Consider the following 20,051-nt stretch of genomic DNA (forward strand, 5'->3'; position numbering starts at 1 on the left):
TCTTTCCTAATCTCCTTCTCTCTTCATAAAAATACTGGAAAATAGGGCCCGGTGGAGTAGCCTAGTGGTAAAAGTCCTTGTCTTGCACACATTGGGATCCCATATGGGTGCCAGTTCTAATCTCGGCAGTTCCACTTCCCTTCCAGTTCCCTGCTTGTGGCCTGGGAAAGCAACTGAGGATGGCCCAAGGCCTTGGGACCCTTCACCCACGCAAGAGATCCAAGGGAGCCTCCTGGCTCCTGGTTTCGGACTGGCGCAGCTCTGGCCTTTACAGTCGCTTGGGGAGTGTATCATTGGACAGAAGATCTTCCTCTCTGTCTGTCCTCCTCTCTGTGTATCTTGACTTTCCAATGGAAAAAAAAAAATACTGGGAAACAAAACCAGCAAAAGAAAACAAACACCTTGGTGTTTCACACTTTCATTGCATGTGGTATTTCTCCTCTTTTGGAACCGTTTCCCAGCTCATCTCCCCTGAAACTGGGTCTTCTGAAACATTTCTTCCTGGAAAAAACATTTCCACAACCCTGTTTTGTGCATATACATACTTTTGTCAGTCCTCTCAGGCAAAATTCCCAGCTCAAAAACAGAAGTGCACAAAGCCATATATTTTCATCCCACTAAGACAAGAAAAATTCAGAATTCCTTATCCTCAGTTAACTTTATGGGAGTCTCCCTCCCTCACCTTGCCCCTGAGTTGTGTTTAAGGTGGGACAGCCTCCGGTAGTCCTAGAAACTCTCTGCCACGTAGTCGTTTCATAACTTGGTACCTACTCCTGATCACCTGGAAAGCAGACACTGTTAACTCTCCTTAACGTTGTTAATATTCACACCAGAAGCATTCCTGTCTTTTTGATGGCTGTTCGGTTTCAGAGGCATGGAATGATTTCATTGGTTAGGCTTTAAATGAGCTTGATCATATCGATGGCCGTGATTCCCAAGCTCTCCCTGCCTAAGTCCTATTCCATTCTCTGCTTTTAGTCAGACAGAAGCTGATCCAGATGTTGGCCAAAACCCAGCCGCAGAGGAGCTTTCACATTCCTTCTCCCAACTCTACAGTGTCAGAAGTTGCTTTTTGACAATCACAGGAGGACAGGTGTCATTTTCGAATCCTTCGCTTCAAGTCTTTCCTTTACCTCCCCCAGCCCGGACCCGAACCCTTCACCTCCTCCAGCTCAGCCCGGAACCCTTTATTCGTCCAGTCCGGCCCCGACCCTTGTTCGGGGTTTCTACGCCATCTGCCGGCCAGGCTTCTTCACGCCCGCTCAGCCAAACGCCAGTGCCGTCTTCCCTAATTTAGGTCCTTCCTCTCCATCCGTACGCTTCCGTCGCCGCGTCGTGACGCGTGCTCTGCGCCGGAAAAGGAGCCCGAAGGCGCTGCGAGAACCATGGCGGCGGTGGATACCCGAGGTAATTGAGGTTGTTTTGGTGTCTGTCCGTAACGCTCAGAGGCAACGACGCTCAAGCCATTCTGAGCGGTTTCTGTCGACGGCAGAGCCGTCGTTGGGCGAGAGTTGCCGACTGTTTTGGGGTTCCCGGGGGCGGTGTTCGAGGAGCTTTGGGCTTTGGACAGCTTGGCTGTCCGCGGAGCTCGCAGCCTTGGGCGGATGGAGATTCGGTGCTACAGCCCACGGATCTTCGGGCGTGACCCCACGCGCCCACGATCTTTTGGAATCCATTTCAACACCCTATCCTGAGCAGGCGTTGTTTTCTGTTGTCTTTCGCACCCGTTCTATGGAGAGATTAAAATATGTACTGAACCCATCGGGGAATAAATAAATAAATTGTGATTCCTCGGTGACTGCGTGGTTGTCTTGGTTTGTACATCCTTGATTTCTACCCCCAAGCATAAATGCTTCTCTGCGATCCAATTTTGTGGATAGAAGGATTTCCCCCCTAATTTCTCCACTCCCCTCTTATTATCACAGTAGTTTGTAGGACGTTAGTAATTGTTACTAGTTTAACATTCTGGTTAAGTATAGCATGGCCCTGTGTGATCTTAGAAAAGATACTGGACTTCATATTTCAGGTTCTTAATCTGTGAAATCATACCATACTGCCAAACTCTTTGAGTTGCTGTGTGATAATGTGCCGGCTATATAATCAGTGCTTGAAGTTATAAACGGTAGAGCCTCCACTTGTATTGATTTTACATTATGTTTGCCTTTTCATCTTTGAATGGTTTACTAGATGAATAACTTGTCTGATTGATGTAACTGCTAGTCCAGAAACTTGCGAGCATGAAAATAGTTGGTGATGAAAACTGTAGGGAGGTATTGAACAATCATTTGGAACAGATGACATTTAATTCCTTCCAATTTGGGGAGTCTGCTTAAAGTTAGAATACTCAAACAAAATTCCTTATTATTTCCCAAAGTGAATTATTGCTCTCTGGCTTTATGACTAGTTGATAGGGAAATTGTTATTTTTCTCTGAAAGATGCTTCTGGATTCCTTTTTTTTTTTTTTTTTTTGGTCTTTTTAAAAGTATATGTTTATTTTTATTGTAAAGTCAGGTATACAGAGAGAGACAGGAAGATCTTCCATCTCATGACTCGCTTCCTGAGTAGCCTGAATGGCTGAAACTGAGCTGATCTGATTGAAGCCTCCCCTGGGTGTCCAATGTGGGTGCAGGGTCCCAAGGTGTTGGTCATCCTCAGTTGCTTTCCCAGGCCACAAGCAGGGAGCTGGATGGGAAGCAGAGCAGCCACGGTGCCCATATGGAATTTTGGTGCATGCAAGGCGAGAACTTTAGCTCCATTCTAGCAGTCGGTGTTATTTACTTGGTCATTAACATACTTTATGTATCTGGCTTAGGCCTGGCCCAGCCCTGGTCATTGTGGTCATTTGGGGAGTGACCCACTAGATGGATTTCTCTCTCTCTCTACCTAACCTTCTCTGTCTTTCCTTTCCTACCACATTGCCTTTCAAATAAACTTTAAAAATATAACTTTGTGTTCCATGTTTTCTGGTTTGAGGTTTAATTCTCTAATATGTTAAAATGTCTAAAACTAAACTGAGGTTTAGGTTTTCATCAGGCTCGTCTGTAGTTAAGGCTTCTGAGTCTCTAAATGCGAGTTTCCAAGATGGTGTCTGTGTTTGCTTTGGTGTACATGCTGTCTGAAAATTTTGAGTTAGTTATCAGCACATGAAAACTCATGATTTCCAGTTTCTCAAAAAAAAAAAATCATTTTTTTAAAGATTGCAGATCTCAAGCTGCTTTCAATAATCACAGAGCCAGATGGATCTTTCATCCCTTGGTTCACTTTCTCAATTCCTGTAACAACTGGGACCAGGCCAGACTGCAGCCCGGAGCTTAGAACTCCCTCCAGGTTTCCTGTTTTGGTGCTCAGGGCCCAGTTCTTGAGCCATCACCTACTGACATGCCAGGGTACCCAGGCACAATATGGTGGGGAATGTGGGGGTCCCAAGAGGTATCTAAACCACTATGCCATGTGCCTGCCCCCACTCAAATTATTTTCTAAATCTGTTATAAACTTTAGATTTTCGTACCTCTGTGTATGCATTCTGTGCTCCTTTCTCTTTAACATGCATTCCTAAAACTTTACTCTTTGCTCCTTGGAAAATCAGAGTTCCCAAAGCAGTGTATTCTGCGTCTGTGCTCTTAACACATTGATCCTTACCTTTTATGTGACAGTTCTGTGGTATTGTCATTGCTTTCCTGGCATGTTTCTCTGGTCAACAGTGGGAGTACGTAGACAAGGATCAGTGTTGTCTTTAGATCCATAGTACTCACTGCATAAGATGCATAGTAAATGGTGGGCTGTAATTTTCCTCTTTGCTAATTACTTCTCATTTTCTTTCTTTCCTATAGATAATCTGCTGGGAATTTCTTGGGTCGACAGCTCTTGGATCCCCATTTTGAACAGTGGTAGCGTCCTGGATTACTTTTCAGAAAGAAGTAACCCTTTCTATGACAGGACATGTAATAATGAAGTGATCAAAATGCAGAGATCAACATTGGAACACTTGAAGTAAGTAATTTTAAGCAGGTAACGTCGTAACCTGCTTAAAAGATTTAAATGTTGACCTGATGAGTCATTTTAGCAGTGCAACTGTCATTCTCAGCCAGCCAAGCACAATTATTGTGTCTTTTAAATTTGATTTTTCATGTCATAGTCTGGTTCTAGAAGATTGTTCTTTGTGTGGCAAATAAAATAAAATTTTAAGTAAACACATGTAAAATAACATTCTTCAGACTTAGGATGCTAAACAATTAATCTATTAAATATTATTCTTTGATAACCATATATGACTGCTAAATAAGGGGGCAGGAAGGGATTTCATGAAATTAAATTTTGGTAGTATTCATTTATTTTTAAGGTTTTTTGTTTTTGTTTTTGTTTTTTTATTTGAAAGGCAGAATGACAGGGAGGAACAAAAAGGTCTTCCACCCACTGAGGCACCGCCCAGATGGTGTCTTAAATGGCTTTATTAGGAGGCTGAGGCAGCTACCAAGACAACTTGTTTCCTTTAAATAGCTCATCAGGTCAGAATATTTTGGAAAGCCAAGATAACATTTTTTTTTTAATGTTTCCTGATAGGGTGGAATTTGTAGTTGAATCTTAATTGTTTTGTTTTGTTTTTACTGTTTGTATGTGCTTATAGGTCTTGCTGGTCAGGAAGCGTTGTGGTACTTCAAATGTCTTTTTTTGTACTTTTGTACAAAGTACAAAATACCCAGATTAAAGTTGATAATAAATTTTTGCAGATGGATGATTAAAAATGAAGCCTCCTTTTTCTGTATATCATTTGCCTGGGAAAATAGCCAGTTTTATTCAGTAGACACATTTTAACAGCAAACATGTGCAGTTTTAATTTTATTCACAGTGTTATTTTTTTTTTTACAGTAATCTGCATGGCTTATAGGCATTCATAGAGCTAGATTTCTGTGTTCTGTTTCAGTCAGATGGTTGGTGTTGAATACATTCTTTTGCACGCCCAGGAGCCCATTCTTTTCATCGTGAGGAAGCAACAGCGGCAGTCCCCATCTCAAGGTAAAGTGTGTGAGCTTCCAGCATTTTTTTTTTTTTTTGTCAACCATCATATTTGTTTACTTCAACACCCATATGTTCTTATTTTGAGGACAAAGTTCTGTTTTGTTCATAACTTTGATAGGAGGATTTTTGTAGAGTCAACTTACAGTTGTAATCACGGCCAAGAGTTGTTAACAGCCGTTAAGTAAAGGTACTCATCAAATGGAGTCTTTAGGAATCCATGTGCAAGTTTCCTGCACTTGTTCTCTTGTGAAAAAGTTTACTGAGTTGATTCTCTTACGAAATACTTGGCAGATGCAGTTGTATTAGATTAAAATCAATTTTTTTTTTAGTTTCATTTTTTTGTTTTTACTTGAATTAATATCACTTTTTGAAACAATGAACCTTGAGTTTTACTCCAGTTATGCTACCAAGTAACACTGTGAAGAGTATAGAATCCAGATTTGGTTTTGTGTTATACACTTGTTCTAGAGACAAGTAGAACTTGAAGGACTTACCTTGGAATCATGTCAAGACCATGGATAAGATCAAACTGAAGAGAAAATTCAAGGTAGAGAATCCAGATAATGTCCCAGCTGCATCACCCTCGACAAGGTGTTTGGGAGCAGCCCTTTCCCTGGTGTTAGTTTCAGAGAATGACTTGCTAAAGAAACTGTAGTTCCCAAACCCAAATTTAGTTTCATAATGGAAGATTTAGACTCTTTTCCTGGAGAAGAAGAGAGCCCTAGAACAAAGGCAAGAGCGAGGACAGGATTTCCATGGTCAGAGGGTTCAAAGCATATTAGCTGTGTAAAAGTCCTCTTGTGGGGTAAGGATTGGCATAGCTTTCCTGTGAAGGGCCAGGGATGAGAGATTGTAGGCTTTATGAAACTCAAGTCTCTTTAACAGCTACTCAGTTGTTCCCCAAACAGCAGTAAGTAACGTGGAGTGAGTTTTGCCAGTACAGCTTTTGTTTTTGTGAGAATCTCTTTAGCAGTTCGTATCCATATTTATATTCATAAGCATTTTGCTTTCTTCCATAGTGTTCCCACTAGCTGATTACTACATCATTGCTGGAGTGATCTATCAGGCACCAGACTTGGGGTCAGTCATAAACTCCAGAGTGGTAAGTGTCTTCACGTTCTTAAGCACTCAAGAAAGCTTATTTGAGCTACCTTGCTTCCAAGAACCAGATAGGAGTTCTCCCCGGAAGCCCTCCTGTCCGGTACCTGAGCATCTGAAGATATTGGTACCTGCAGGGAATTGGCTGTGTTCTCTGCAAATGTAATATCTTGCAAGCTCTTACTTTGGAAATGCTGGGTGACTTAATGAGAAATTGAGCGTTTGCTCTCTTTCAACAGCTCACTGCAGTGCATGGTATCCAGTCGGCTTTTGATGAAGCTCTTTCGTATTGTCGGTACCATCCTTCCAAAGGGTATTGGTGGCATTTCAAAGATCATGAAGAGCAAGGTAGGTACAACATCCTGTCCTTCATAAAGCACTTTTGATCTCTGAGAGTGAAGCTGTATCCTTGAGAAAAAATGGCTATTCACGTTTCCTAGGAGTGCTTTAATTTTTTATTGGATAATGATATTGCATCTTCGGATAATGTAACTAGATGTGGTAATGAAAGCTCCCACATAGAAACTGATGAACATTTAATCTGTCAGGAAACTGATAATCTTTCTTAAGTTTTTCAAGATTTTAAAATACTTGGAACATAAAGAGGAGAAACAAGGATGAAGAATGAGCAGTGATGATATTCTCTACCTAATTTTCTTTGGCACATTTTTCTAAGTAGGGGAAAGGAAAAATAGTTCTCAGAGTCATGTTTCCATCTGACTAGTCTGTTTTCTGCCACTTCTGTGTCATAACGGTCATGGTGCTGGGTCCCCTAGTTAACAAGCCTGCTAATGTGCTGTTTTCTTTATCGTATTTTACTAACAAAAAATACCTGCAGGAGTGTTATTTATATGTGTGTATATTTATATATCATATATGATTTAGAAATGTATGTGTGATATATACAGATATATAGATACGTTTATGCCTACATACACATCACATATATGTTATATGTATGATATTAGTGTTATGGTCATATAGATCATGTATCATGTGTGATATATACAAATATGTATTTATATGTATATGCACACACAGATATATATCATATGTTTGTGTATAAATATTGATGTGTCACATAAGTTAACTGAGAAATAGCAGCTCAAGATAAACTTGTGAAGGAAGATAGACTTTATGTAGTTTTGAGACCTGTGCATTCTGCTTTACAATTACGTCTATTAATGGCAGGCCCAAGCAGCGCCGTCTGATGTAGCAAGTTTGTTGTAGTTGAATAAAATTGACCCCAGCAGCTGTTCCCATGCCCCAGTGAAATGAATTAACACTTGCCTGGATCTCTTAATTCTGAGTCATTCCGAAAACCCTGCCCTGCCAGGGAAGCACCACATGGGAATAATTTCAGAGCTCCTGTTTTAGTTTCTTTTCTTTTCTTTCTTGTGATCTTTTATGTTATATACATACATATATGTTATTTTTTTTTTCTGGTGAGTTACAGTCTTAATAATTGAGCATGGTCATTTGAGTTTATCAAGCTTGCATTTTCCATTTGTTTCTAATTGGTTTTAGGGGAGAAAAAGCATTTAATCCACTTGAAATACACAAAATGTAATTTCAGGTCAATAATCAGGATTGTGATATAGGTAATTCTGAGAAACTTTAGTGTTGTCTTATCTGTGGTTATGCAGTAGAAGTGCAGTATCTAAGACACACTTATCAGCTTTTTAGGTTGATTTCAGGTGAGGAAAGTTAGAGCACTTTATGTTGGTGTTTATTTGGGAAATTTGCTTTTGACATAGCAGCTGTTAGAAATAATGTAGCTTGCATATGTTGATGGTGGTAAAATGTTAGACATGAAACCAGGCAATGTTTTCATTTGAATTTAATGTTTTAATAGAGAAAGTCAAACCTAAAGCCAAAAGAAAAGAAGAGCCAAGTTCTATTTTTCAGAGACAACGTGTGGACGCTTTGCTCTTAGACCTTAGACAAAAATTCCCACCTAAGTTTGTGCAGGTAATGAAAGTGTGATTCATGTTGATTTGACATTTTTCTTCTTGACGTGTTTATTTTTAGTTAAGGGCTGTTTTAAGGGTCTCTGAATTAAAGAAACGATGTGAAAGATGTAATGGAGGAAACTGATCATGGAAATGGAATTCACACTTTTCTGTAGTCTTGATTAAACTTTTGCGAGCTGTACAGGACTGGCTGCATAGAGGCAATATCTCCCATCCAAGAGAAGGCTGAAAGTGTCACAGGTAGTAATGAAGCCTTACATGCTGCCTTCTCGCCTGATGTGATACAAGAGCGAACATTTTTGTGACAAAAAGAACAGAACACTGAAGGTGTAGAGGGTTTTATCATAAGAGATGGGAGTGATAATAAAGTTACACGGATTGGTGTTTCAGTTATATGGATTGCGCTGTGTGATTCCCCGGGCGGGGATGGGGGGAGGGTTTTCACAGCAGCTGCAAATCCATGTGCCATGACTTCCTTACACTTCTTCCTTCCCATGAAGAGTTATATAGACTGTGTTTTTCCTTCCACAACAAAACTACAGCAATGTAACAATGCTATTTTGTCCGTGGAAATCCATTAGGAGAATGAATGTGCTTTGCAGAGGGAAGGTGGGGGGATTTTGTCGTATAGGTATCCTTTAACGTGTACCCAAATTCTGCAGTCCCCAAAAGAAGACAGCTATTCAGCATCAGCCCTGTTGGTCATACTTTCTAGGTATGGTGAGCCACTGTCATCAAGGGTGTTCCTAGGTGTGAACCAAGGGCCAAGCTGGGCAGGTGGGCTTTTCTGAGGATAACAGCGTCAGGGGTTCTGTGTGACCCTTTCTATGCAGTGCCTAGTAGTTTGGAGCTCAGTTTTTGGTAAAGATTCCTAGTAGTTAGAGTTGGTTTAGGTTTCTAGGCCTCGGCATCTGAATCTGAAAGGAATTACACAGGACAGTTTTGAAGTCTTGATTCATGGGAATAAGTGATAAAGCTTAGGAGGGCATCTAAATTCTCAAAGAAGTTTAGAAGGCAGATGAAGTCCTTAACTTTAGAAATAAAGGACTTCTTCTGAGGTGCCATGAAGGGTATTTTAAATGTATGTGGGGAGGGCATTTGCCTAATGGCTAAGATGCCTCCCCCCCTCATTGAAATGCCTACGTTCAGGTTTTGGCCCTGGCTTTTGTCCTGGGCTTTCTGCAAATGCAGACCTGGGGAGACAGAAGAGATGACTCAAGTTGGGATTCTGGCTACCCGCAGGGAGATCTGAATTAAGTTTTTAGCTCCTGGCTTTGGCCAGCCTCAGTGGCCATCTGCATTCATAGGGAATAAGGCAGTGCGGGTAGGTGCTCTCTCTGTGCACTGTATTTATGTAAAGGCATAATAAATTTGAAGGCAGATTGGAAGACAGGCCATGGTATTCGCATCCTGTTTTGTTTTTAAACATAGGAAGCAGAGGACCATTGCCTGAGAGTAACAGAAGGTAGTGAACCTTAATAAGGAGAAACAGGGTGTTTTAGTTCCTTTAACTTGGGTAATGGGATGACGGAGATGACAAGATCAAGTAAATGGGTGTACAGAGTGGACCTTGTTCCTAACGCCACGTCACTTTTTTCTATAATTTCATTTTTTGAAGTGTTTATTTTATCCTAATTTGAAAGGTAAAGTTACAGAGAGAAGGAGAGAGAGAGATCTTCTGTCTGCTGGTTCACTTCCCAGGGGGCCGCAGTGACTGGAGCTAAGTTGATCTGAAGTCAGGATCCAGAAGCTTACCTCCGATCTCCCAGGCTTTGGGCCATCCTCCACTGCCTTCTCAGGCCACAAATAGGGACCTGGAAGGGAAGTGGAGCAGCTGGGACACGAAATGTCACCCATGTGGAATATTAGCACCATAGGCGGAGACTTAACACTGCCATGGCGCCAACTCCTGCAATTTGATTTTTAATAGTACAGGCATTACAAGCTGTATGGTCATAGAAAAATTTATTTTCTTTTTCTAAATGACTTTTGAGTTTTTTTTTAAGATTGACTTTTTCTGATTGAAAATTTACAGAGACAAAGAGAGACAGAGAGAAATCTTTCGCCCACTGGTTCACTCAAGTGATGTCAAAAGCCAGAGCTGAGCTGATCTGAAGCTAGGAGAGTCTTTCGGGTGTTCCACACGGATGCAGAGCCCCAAGGCTTTGGGCCATCCTCTGCTGCTTTGTCAGGGCACAGGCAGGGAGCTGGATGAGAAGTGGAGCAGCCAGGGCATGAACTGGTGCTCATATGGGATCCCAGCGTATGCAAGGCAAGGATCTAGTCACTAGGGCTTTGTGCCGGGGGCTTTTTTTTTTTTTTTTTTTAAATAATTGGAAAGGTGCATGAGAAGACACAGGAGAGACAGAAAGAGATCTGTGTGCTGGGTCATTCCCCAAATGGCCACAGTGACCAGAGCTGAGCCAATCTGTAGCTAGAAGCCAGGAAATTCCTCTGGGACACCCAAATGGGCCATCCTTGACTGCTTTCCTAGGTCATAAGCAGGGAGCTGGATGGGAAATGGAGTAGCTGGGACAGGAACTGGCACTTGAAGGTAGAGGATTAGCCGTATAAGCCATGGTACAGGCCCTGAAAAATCGCTTTTCCATTATTCCTGATAGCTACTAACTTTAAAAGATAGAGTTCAAAGTGTCATTGTCTTCCAGTCTGTATCCCCTAAGCAGGCAAGCTTCTGGAGTCTTGCAAAATCCCAGTATTTCCTGCCATTGGACTCTGCATGGCCACTTGATGTGAAGTGTTGGTATCCTCTTACAGAGGCAGAGGTCCTTTTAGATATTCAAGGATTTTTATCAGATGTTCTGGTTTTAGGTTTGCATCTTTTCCAAAATGAAGGGTACTTGGAAAATTGGAAATTTCCTTTTTCTGGACATGAATAATGGTTTTTTGAAGTAATTTGTAATGTAATTTGTGTATAATATTATTTTAATAAGAGTTATGAAGTAAAAAAAAAATTTGATCTTTCCTTTTGTCTAATTTTTGTTTTCCTTCTTCCACTTTACTCCACTTTTTAAAAATTATAGCACAAGTCTGGAGAAAAGCCTGTTCCAGGTATGGTTTTTCTGATACAAAACTACTAAAATAAGACTCAATGTTACTTTTGTCACTGTATCTCATGAGGTTAGCTAGATTCTCTCAATACAGTTACTTCTAACCTTCAAGAGTCACTGAATTGCCAAGAGGCAGTGTTTTATGGTAGTGCTACCGAATTCTGAATGATGAATATGAGTGGAAAGTGGGTATTGAGCAGATTGTTTTTAGTTCAGATCTTAGTGTGAAAAGATCTATTTCTTGTGGAAAACAGGTATTGAACAATCCATAAAAGTGGGAAAGGATAATTGTATCTTGTGTATGTATAATGTGTCATTTAAAGACCATGTTTCCCCGCCCCGCCCCCGTCTGACATCAGGAAGTTTTTTTCCTGGTAGCAGATTGCTTGGTTTGTAACTGAATAATTAGTTACCATGCATCTGCCTGAGCAAACAGCTGAAGTCAGAACTCGAGATGAGCAGTTACAAATTATTTTAAAAGAGTGAAGCATTCCTATAGATCTTTGACCAAATTATCACATCCTTCTACTCTCCCTCCAAAAAAAAAAAAAAAAAAACCAACCCAACCTGCCTTTGATGTCCAGTGGATCAGTCCAAGAAGGAGACGGAACCTGCACCTGAAACTGTGAAGGCTGAGGAAAAGGAGCCTAGCAGGAACGCCCAGGCAGCGAGCATGAAAGGCCCCCCCGAGAAGCGAGTGAGGCTGCAGTGAGGTGGGACGCCAGGGCGACAGGGCTGCTTCGGGGAGAGCTGCTGACTGGCCAGCTCGAGCTTCGGATGTGACTTCATGCTGACTCTCTCGTTTGGATGCAGTGACCTTGTTCTTTAAGGAAGGCTGCAAGCCCAACTTGCTTTCTGTGTGAATATGTATTTTTTTCTCCTTAAAAAGAAATAAAGATATTTGTTTATAACACTTCATCATGGTACTTTCCCCTTATTACTTTGAGGTTTTTCAATATACTTCGCAGACACAATGGATTGATACGTCGAGTAGTAACTGACCACATTTGCCTGTATTATAAGTTGGATATTCTTTGGTGTTACATGTGTTGGGAAGATGGTGGGAGAGCCTTATTGACTGTCACTGTACTAGTGTTGTGAATTTTCTTTAGGCTTATTTTTCAGTGCGTGAATACTTTTTAAACCTTAGTTTTGAATTGTTTTGTTCGTAAAATGTTACTTGAATTATTGCATCTTTTGCAAATATTTCCCCATGTTTATACAGTTTTTGGAGACTATCATAGTGATTGAATACTTCCTGTGATTATATCTCTGTTTTCTCGCACTTTTCCAGTTTCATATTTGAGTTTTTCCTAATTTATTTAAAATGAGGTTGTAGTTAACTTTTGTGTCTAGTACTTCTTCAATATTTGGTGTTGGTTTTTTTTTTAAAGTTTAATTTTTAAGAGTTACAGAGAGGGCCTGGTGTGGTGGCCTAGCAGCTAAAGTCCTCACCTTGAACGCTCTGGGATCCCATGTGGGCGCCAGTTCTAATCCCAGCAGCCCCACTTCCCATCCAGCTCCCTGCTTGTGGTCTGGGAAAGCAGTCGAGGACAGCCCAAAGCTTTGGGACCCTGCACCTGTGTGAGAGACCTGGGAGAAGTTCCTGGCTCCTGGCTTCAGATTGGCGCAGCACTGGCTGTTGTGGCCACTTAGGGAGTGAATCATCGGATGGAAGATCTTCCTCTCTGTCTCTCCTCCTCTCTGTGTATATTTTTAAAAGTTACAGAGAGACAGGGATCTTCCATTTCCTGATTCGCTCTCTAAAAGGCACCACAGCCAGAGCTGGGCTGATGCAAAGCTGGGAGCTGGGAGCTTCTTCGAGGTCTCCCACATGGGTGCAGGGTCCCCAGGTTCTGGGCCGTCCTCTGATGCTTTGCCGTGTCATTAGTAGTGAACTGGATTGGAAGTGGAGCACTGAGACTTGAACTGGTGCCCAATGGATGCTGCTGCTGCAGGAGGCCTAGTTTGTTACACCACTGTACTGGTTCCTGATTTATTTTTTAAAATACTTATTTTTTATTTGAAAGGCAGAGTTGCAGAGAGCTCTGCTGGTTCACTCCCCAAATGGCCCCAACAGCTGAAGCTGAGTCAGTCTTAAAGCCAAGAACCCAGTCCCATGTGTTGATTTTGTAATGATAGAGTTTGAGTTTCAGAGGTAGAATCTGTGTTTGTTTTGTTCTTAGTCCATGTGCCAGGTTATGTGCTGTCCATTTGCCTCATTTTTGGTGGTGGTGATTTGATGGTGACCACTTCCTTAAGGTAGTATGTGTCAGGTTGCTACATTGTAAAGTTTTTTTGTCAGTTAAAGATATTCTGGGAGGGCCCAGCGCGGTGGCCTAGTGGCTGGAATCCTCACCTTGAACATGCCAGGATCCCATATGAGCACCGGTTCTAATCTCGGCAGCCCCACATCCCATCCAGCTCCCGGCTTGTGGCCTGGGAAGGAAGTCGAGGATGGCCCGAGGCCTTGGGACCCTGTACCCGCATGGGAGACCTGGAGGAAGCTCCTGGCACCTGGCTTTGGATTGGCAAAGCACCAGCTGTTGCGGTCACTCAGGGAGTGAATCATTGGATGGAAGATCTTCTTTGTCTCTTCTCTCTGTATGTCTGCCTTTCCAATAAAAATAAGTCTTAAAAAAAAAAAGAAAAGATACTCTGGGAAATATGGTTGGTTATTCTTCCAACTTTTACCTACTAGTTTTCCATAGAAAGATCTTGCCTCTGTTATTTTTACTGTGAGAACCCTCAAATAGTTTAATTCTATTTTTTCTTTTTTAAGAATAAATTATTTATTTGTAAGACTTTCAGAGCAAGAGGTAGAGGCTGAGATCTTGCACCTGCTGGCTTACTCCCCAGATGGCCCGATGACCAGGGGATGGCCATGCCAAAGCCAGGAGCCATAAGCTTCATTTGGTCTCCCACATGGAGAGACCGAATGCAGGGGCTCAAGCACTAGGACCATCCTCTGCTGCTTTCTGAGGCCATCAGAGCGCAGCTGGGTCTGAAGAGGAACAGCTGGCCCACGAACTGTGCCCACATGGGTGCCAGCATCACAGGCAGAGGCTTTACGCACTATGCCATGGCACTAACCTTTCCATATTCTTCGTGTGTTTGTTTTTTGGCTCTGATAGTATAAAAAAAGAGCTTTCACTTTTTTCTGCTTATTTATATCAAAGTGTGCACCTAGATTCTGTCATTCAATGGACTGCATTTCTATATTATTATTTATATTGATGCTCAGATTGTCAAAAATTGGCCCAGTGGGAGCTCCTTCAACCTGGTTACCGTGTCTTCAATAAAATCCCATCCTCCTCTGAATGTTCCTTCTGTTTTGGCATAGTAAGGTGTTCCAGATTTGTCACAGCCTCTGAGACAGCCGTTTCAGAGGATCCGCATTGATTCTAGTGGAGAATGGCATTTAGAAACTATGAAGAACATTCCAGGTGTGCTCACGGCTACCGGGTTCTTGTTTCCTCTAGATCCTAGGAAACAGAGCCCTGCTGAGCTGTGTGTAAATGAACGTCTTTGCATTAACAGGCTTTATCACTCGTTCACGCTGATACCTCTAACTCGAGTTCACTCTCTTGCGTTGGGAACTGTTTTCCGAGTTTGCATAGTTTTTATCTAAAATACCAAAGTGGGTTTAGAGTTGTTGAACTATACCTGTGTAAAAAAGAATTTCTTGTAACGATTTTATTAATTTTTCTTAGGTAGATTTATGGAGAGGAGAGACAGAGAAAGATCTTCCATCTGCTGGTTCAAACCCCAAGTGGCCACAACGGCCAGAGTGAACTGATGTGAAGCCAGAAGCCAGTGCCCATATGGGATCCCATAAGGACTTTAGCCACTAGGCTATCACACTGGGCCCCCAATTATACTTTTATGTATGTATTTCATAATAATTTACCTGAAAAGGAGATTTGATGGGAAAAATACTGGGAAAATACTTTTAAGTTGGGTTGCATTTCTTGAGGTTTGTGTTCTGTGTTTTCTAACTACTTGCTAAATAGATGTAAATGTGTTTAATTGTTTAATTTATCATATTAGATGTTCTTTGTAACTAGTTCATTTCTTTTACCAATTTGATTTCTGAAGCTTTGGCCAATATAAAATAACAAATTTCAACTATTTTGGAATAGAAGCCATTTCCTCCCAATTCAGATTGTAATTTTTCTCCCCTGGAACATGTTGCCTCTGTCATCAAGATGGAGCAGTCGGAGTATGTGTTCCTGAGACAACCGTGTGTTACAGGGCAGATTTCCTAGCTGAGGTCAGTACAGAGCCTCAAGCTAGAAGTGCCTGGACATCTCAGGAGAGCTGTGGGCTCTTTGGTTCATAAGAAAAATTAGGGTTACTTGTGAGAAACTAGATACTCAGAACCATTCCTATCTACCTGAAATTTCCCGTTTTAATCCTCATGTTTTTCTGAGTTTATGTGTCTAAGCCTCCCATTAGAGTGTTAGCGAAGTCTCTGTATGTAACTCAGTGTGATTCTACAGTCACTACAATCACTGTGCTTTTTAATAAGGGTAGTCCAATAAAACAAAGGAAAAAAATTCATGTCCACCCTTGTAAGCCCTCTCTTTAATCTTTCACCTCCTGTGTAAATTCTCCAGTTATTCCATTCCTCAGTCCCTGTGGTGCCCGCAGTCATCACAGCAGTCACTTGGTTCCCCTGCACCACTTACAGAAACAGTGAACTTCATCACAATCAACTCTGGTAATTGTGATGCTGCTACATGCCCATCCCCTATTGGATGTGTGTGACTATACCTAAGCAGATCCCAGATGTACATTCTGGTTTTTGTTTTGTTTTGGAATCATCCCAGGTATCAAGTTATCCTGTACTGTCAAGATCCAGTTCAGAAAAGAGAAGAGAAGTTACTATAGGAACTATTTGAAAAGGTATTAAAAGATTGAAAAGATTGAAGGTGGACACTGAGATATATACATGGGGTGGGAATTACTAGTATGAGAATGAGGTTATTATAACCTAGATGTTTTTATTATAACTTTCTTAGATCTGGAATGTGAAGGATGGGTGGTGCAGATAAGTTAGGAACTTGGGAAAGCAGTGTTCTGGAACTGCTAGCTGGACCTCCTCACAATGCTAGGATGGTACAGGTATCTTAGGGACGTAGAAGAAGGCCCTCCAAAAACTGCAGCTTTGATCTTGGAGAAAGGGTACTATATACTTGAGACTATAGGCATGACCTGATACTCATAGACTTTGTAATAGAACATTTGAGAAAGAGACATTGACAGGCTGGTGTCGGTTGCCTGGGGGAACTGGAGAATTGTCTAGTCTACCCAGTTCTTAGAGTTTTGAGGAGGAAGATGTGTCCTGTTGGTACTTACACACCTTTGAAGGGGCTTGGTGACTCTGGCTCTGTGTATTAGAATAAGCCAAATGTTACCACCAAAGCAAAGACTCGTTGCTGGGATATTCAGAAATAGTAAGCAGATAGGAATTAACAAGTCCTTTTTGTCTTTTAGCCTCCTCTGATGCTCTCCTAGGCAAAATTTTAAGAATTATTAATTAATTTAGCAGAGAAAGAGTCTCATCATTTGGTTTGCTACCTACATGCCTGTAAGAGCCAGGAATGCAACGGGTTGAAGTTGGGAGCAAGGACCTCACTTGAGGTCTCCCACATCTAGAGATACATACTGAATGCCCATGTTTTCACCATCCACTTTAGTTATCCACCTAATTTCAAAGTTTTTATTCAGTTGGCATACTTCTCTCATATACATATGAGCATATGTGGTATTATACATGCAATATGTATATTGGACAGAATCCATGCCTTTACTGTTTTCAGATATCCTACAATTCATGTTAGCATCACTTTCTTCAACTTTCCCACCCTTCCTCCCCAATCCTTACCTAGCTCCTCTTTATTTTCACCTTCAGCACAGCTGCGCAGATGATGTTCCACCTCTGCCTGGACACAGATTCATAAAGGTCAGCCTGGGACCCCAAGCGACTCACAGGGAGGAGCCAGACGAGCACTTCCTCCCACCAGGCACTCTTTAGCTCTGGACACCTGGCTCCGTAATGGCAGTGCCAGGGACCCCGATGCCCTTCAGGATCACTCTTGTGCTGCTCTGGTTTGAGGTATCTCTGTTCCTTCCTGACCTCTCCCAGGCCAGGTCCTCGCAACAGTTCAGCTCTGTGGAAGTGGTGATCCCCCTGAGGGTGACGAGCAAGGGCAGAGGTGTAGGGTCCCCAGGATGGCTCTCCTACAGCCTGCGGTTTGGGGGCCAGAGACACGTTGTCCACATGAGGGTCAAGAGGCTCCTGATTTCCACACACCTCCCTGTGTTCACCTACTCAGAGCAGCATGCCCTCCAGGAGGACCACCCATTCGTCCCTGAGGACTGCTTCTATCATGGTTTTGTGGAGGGGGACCCTGAGTCCCTGGTTGCTATCAGCACCTGTTATGGGGGTTTTCGAGGAATGTTACAGATAAACAACCTCATGTATGAAATTGAACCGATTGAGTACTCCACCACCTTTGAACACCTGGTGTCTCAGATTGACAGTGATGACACACAATCCCCACCCATGAGATGTGGCTTAACAGAAGAGTTGATAGCTCAGCAACTGGCATTGCAAGCGTCATATAACTTCACTGTGGAACCACGTTCTCGACTGAATTGGTGGACACACTGGCGCTATATTGAGCTGGCAGTGGTTGTGGACCATGAGCGATATGTTTTCTCTCAAAGCAATGAGTCACGAGTTCAGTATGATGTATTTCATGTTATTAATGCAGTGGATGAATACTTTAAGCACATGGAGGTTGATGTCATTTTGACTTGCCTGGAAATCTGGAATGCGAGAAACCAAATAGACACAGCAGGTAACTTAGAAAGTCTTCTTTGGTACTTTTGCTTATGGAAATCTGTACACCTTAATGTGAATGTTCACAATGATGTTATACATCTTTTCAGAGATGAAGGACCTAATGGAGATGATGAGATTGCCAGTGCTGGATCTGTATGCCAAACAGAATCTAATTGTGGAGTTGATATATTTCGAAAAACAGAAATTTAGATCTTTTTGCACTTACTGTGACTCATCAGCTGGGTCATAATCTAGGTATGGCACATGATACTGAAGCATTTACATGTGGTGAAACAATTTGTATAATGAATGCCAACAAAGAAACTTCTCGGCTATTCAGCAACTGCAGTTATTCCCAATATATGGATACTGTGACCACTACTGGCACATGCATTCTCTCTCCCTCGAGTCCAGAACACATTTTAAGGTTGCGAATATGTGGGAATCGAGTGGTGGATGAGGGAAGCAGTGTGACTGTGGATCCTTATGGGAGTGCACAAAAGATCCGTGCTGCACATCAACCTGCTCGCTGAAGCCTGGGGCTGCTTGTGGTCATGGAGCTTGCTGCAGACAATGCGAACTGCTGCCTTCTGGGACTGTATGTAGGGAGAAGACCAATGAGTGTGATCTTCCAGAGTGGTGTAATGGGACATCACCTGAGTGTCCAGATGACGTGTATCTGCGGGACGGTGTCAACTGTGCTACAGATACCTACTGCTATCAAAAGTCTTGTAATACTCGTGATATTCAGTGTAAATTGATTTTTGGCACAGAGGCATCAAGTGCATTTTCCGATTGCTACATTAGAGTGAACACGGAAGGAAATCGTTTTGGCAACTGTGGTATTCGAGGCACCACCTACACAAAATGTAGCTTTCTTGGTGTCATGTGTGGGCGGGTCCAATGTCAAAATGTCGTCACAATTCCCATATTCAAAGACCACTTTACAGTGTATCACTCTCAAGTCAACAACACCACCTGCTGGGGCACAGATTATCATTTAGGACTGCCGTTTCCTGACATAGGTGAAGTGAAGGAAGGCACGGTGTGTGGTACAGGCAGGGTGTGCCTCACCGTAAGTGTGTTCATAGGATTCATCCGTCATTACGCTGTCAGAGGTGGCACTGCAACATGAGAGGCGTCTGCAATAATAAACAGCACTGTCACTGTCACCCAGGATGGGCACCTCCCAACTGCACTGTGGAAGGCCTTGGAGGTAGCGTAGATAGAGGTCCACCACCACCAAAAGAAGTTCCAGGGACGACTTCACCAATGCAAAAACAAGGAAACAAAATTTTCACATCTGCACTCATGTTTATTCCTTTGATTCTTTGATTTTTTTTCCCTTGTGTTATACAAGCGACACAAAGACAAAAAGGAAATGGAGAAAAAGTCAAATGTGACAAAGGCAACAAAATAAGAATAGGGGAGAGAAAAGAAAGAGGGAGCAGAACTAATACTCAAAGTTCCTTCAAAAGGATCTAATTTTTGCTTTTATAAGAAAAAAGGACATGTCTCAGCATTTGGACAAGAGCTCTATGGTAACTCATGTTCTAGTATTACATCTTACAGCATGCAATTCCTATCTTTCGTGCTTCTTAGTATTTACAGCACATTAAATATCATTTTCCTCAAAGTTGTCTCCTGCTTCCTGAGCATAGGTAATAAAGAGACACACATTAGAACCGCAGCTCTGCATTTGGAACCTATTCTCATGTCTTTATTTTGTAATCTGTACGACTTACTTTCTGTTTGATACTTTAGGCTGTGCACAAGATGGAGGAAGCCTCCTGAAGTGATCCGTAAGAGCAGAGTCTGTCCTTTGTCCTTGGGGTTTTTGATTTTTTTTTTCTTGGCTGAGGTTATTACTCTGTTAGCCCAGATAAGTTTTGATCCCACTGTTGTGTTGACTGGTTGAGTCCCTTGCGTTCTTGCTGAGAGTTCTTGTGCAGTCTACCGTCAATGTCCTCTGCCTGTGACTCAGATTTGATCAGCTGGGTGTTCCTACGTTGGATGAATTCCTGAAGCTGAAGTGCCAGCAG

The 20,051-nt window shown here is 42.1% G+C and overlaps 1 protein-coding gene and 1 pseudogene across 2 annotated transcripts; both read left to right on the top strand.

The window, feature by feature from the left end:
* The first annotated feature begins 1,354 nt into the window (after positions 1-1,354).
* On the top strand, positions 1,355-12,044 carry MED6 (mediator complex subunit 6). 2 transcript variants are annotated; one of them, XM_040975366.1, is made up of 8 exons: positions 1,355-1,407; positions 3,832-3,991; positions 4,923-5,014; positions 6,037-6,123; positions 6,335-6,463; positions 7,971-8,086; positions 11,130-11,157; positions 11,741-12,044. In XM_040975366.1, the coding sequence occupies exons 1-8, from the start codon at positions 1,386-1,388 to the stop codon at positions 11,866-11,868; spliced, it is 762 nt and encodes a 253-aa protein (XP_040831300.1). In that variant the 5' UTR covers positions 1,355-1,385; the 3' UTR covers positions 11,869-12,044. The 2 variants fall into 2 exon arrangements, with proteins under 2 accessions (XP_040831300.1, XP_040831301.1); XM_040975367.1 differs by having other exon boundaries at positions 6,037-6,119; positions 6,355-6,463.
* Positions 12,045-16,951: 4,907 nt separating this feature from the next.
* On the top strand, positions 16,952-19,344 carry LOC121153227 (annotated as a pseudogene).
* Positions 19,345-20,051: the final 707 nt, after the last annotated feature.

This window comes from Ochotona curzoniae, unplaced genomic scaffold (genome assembly GCF_017591425.1).
Source record: "Ochotona curzoniae isolate NIBS_2020 unplaced genomic scaffold, NIBS_Ocur_1.0 contig_2688, whole genome shotgun sequence".
Classification (NCBI taxonomy): domain Eukaryota; kingdom Metazoa; phylum Chordata; class Mammalia; order Lagomorpha; family Ochotonidae; genus Ochotona; species Ochotona curzoniae.

What these genes read in the sequence shown, in the direction of transcription:
- MED6 (XM_040975366.1), top strand. Translation starts at nt 1,386, where the DNA reads ATGGCGGCGGTGGATACCCGAG. An exon ending in TCAACATTGGAACACTTGAA is followed by an intron (nt 3,992 to 4,922) that starts GTAAGTAATTTT and finishes GTTCTGTTTCAG; the next exon opens with TCAGATGGTTGGTGTTGAAT. An exon ending in CATAAACTCCAGAGTGGTAA is followed by an intron (nt 6,124 to 6,334) that starts GTGTCTTCACGT and finishes TGAGAAATTGAG; the next exon opens with CGTTTGCTCTCTTTCAACAG.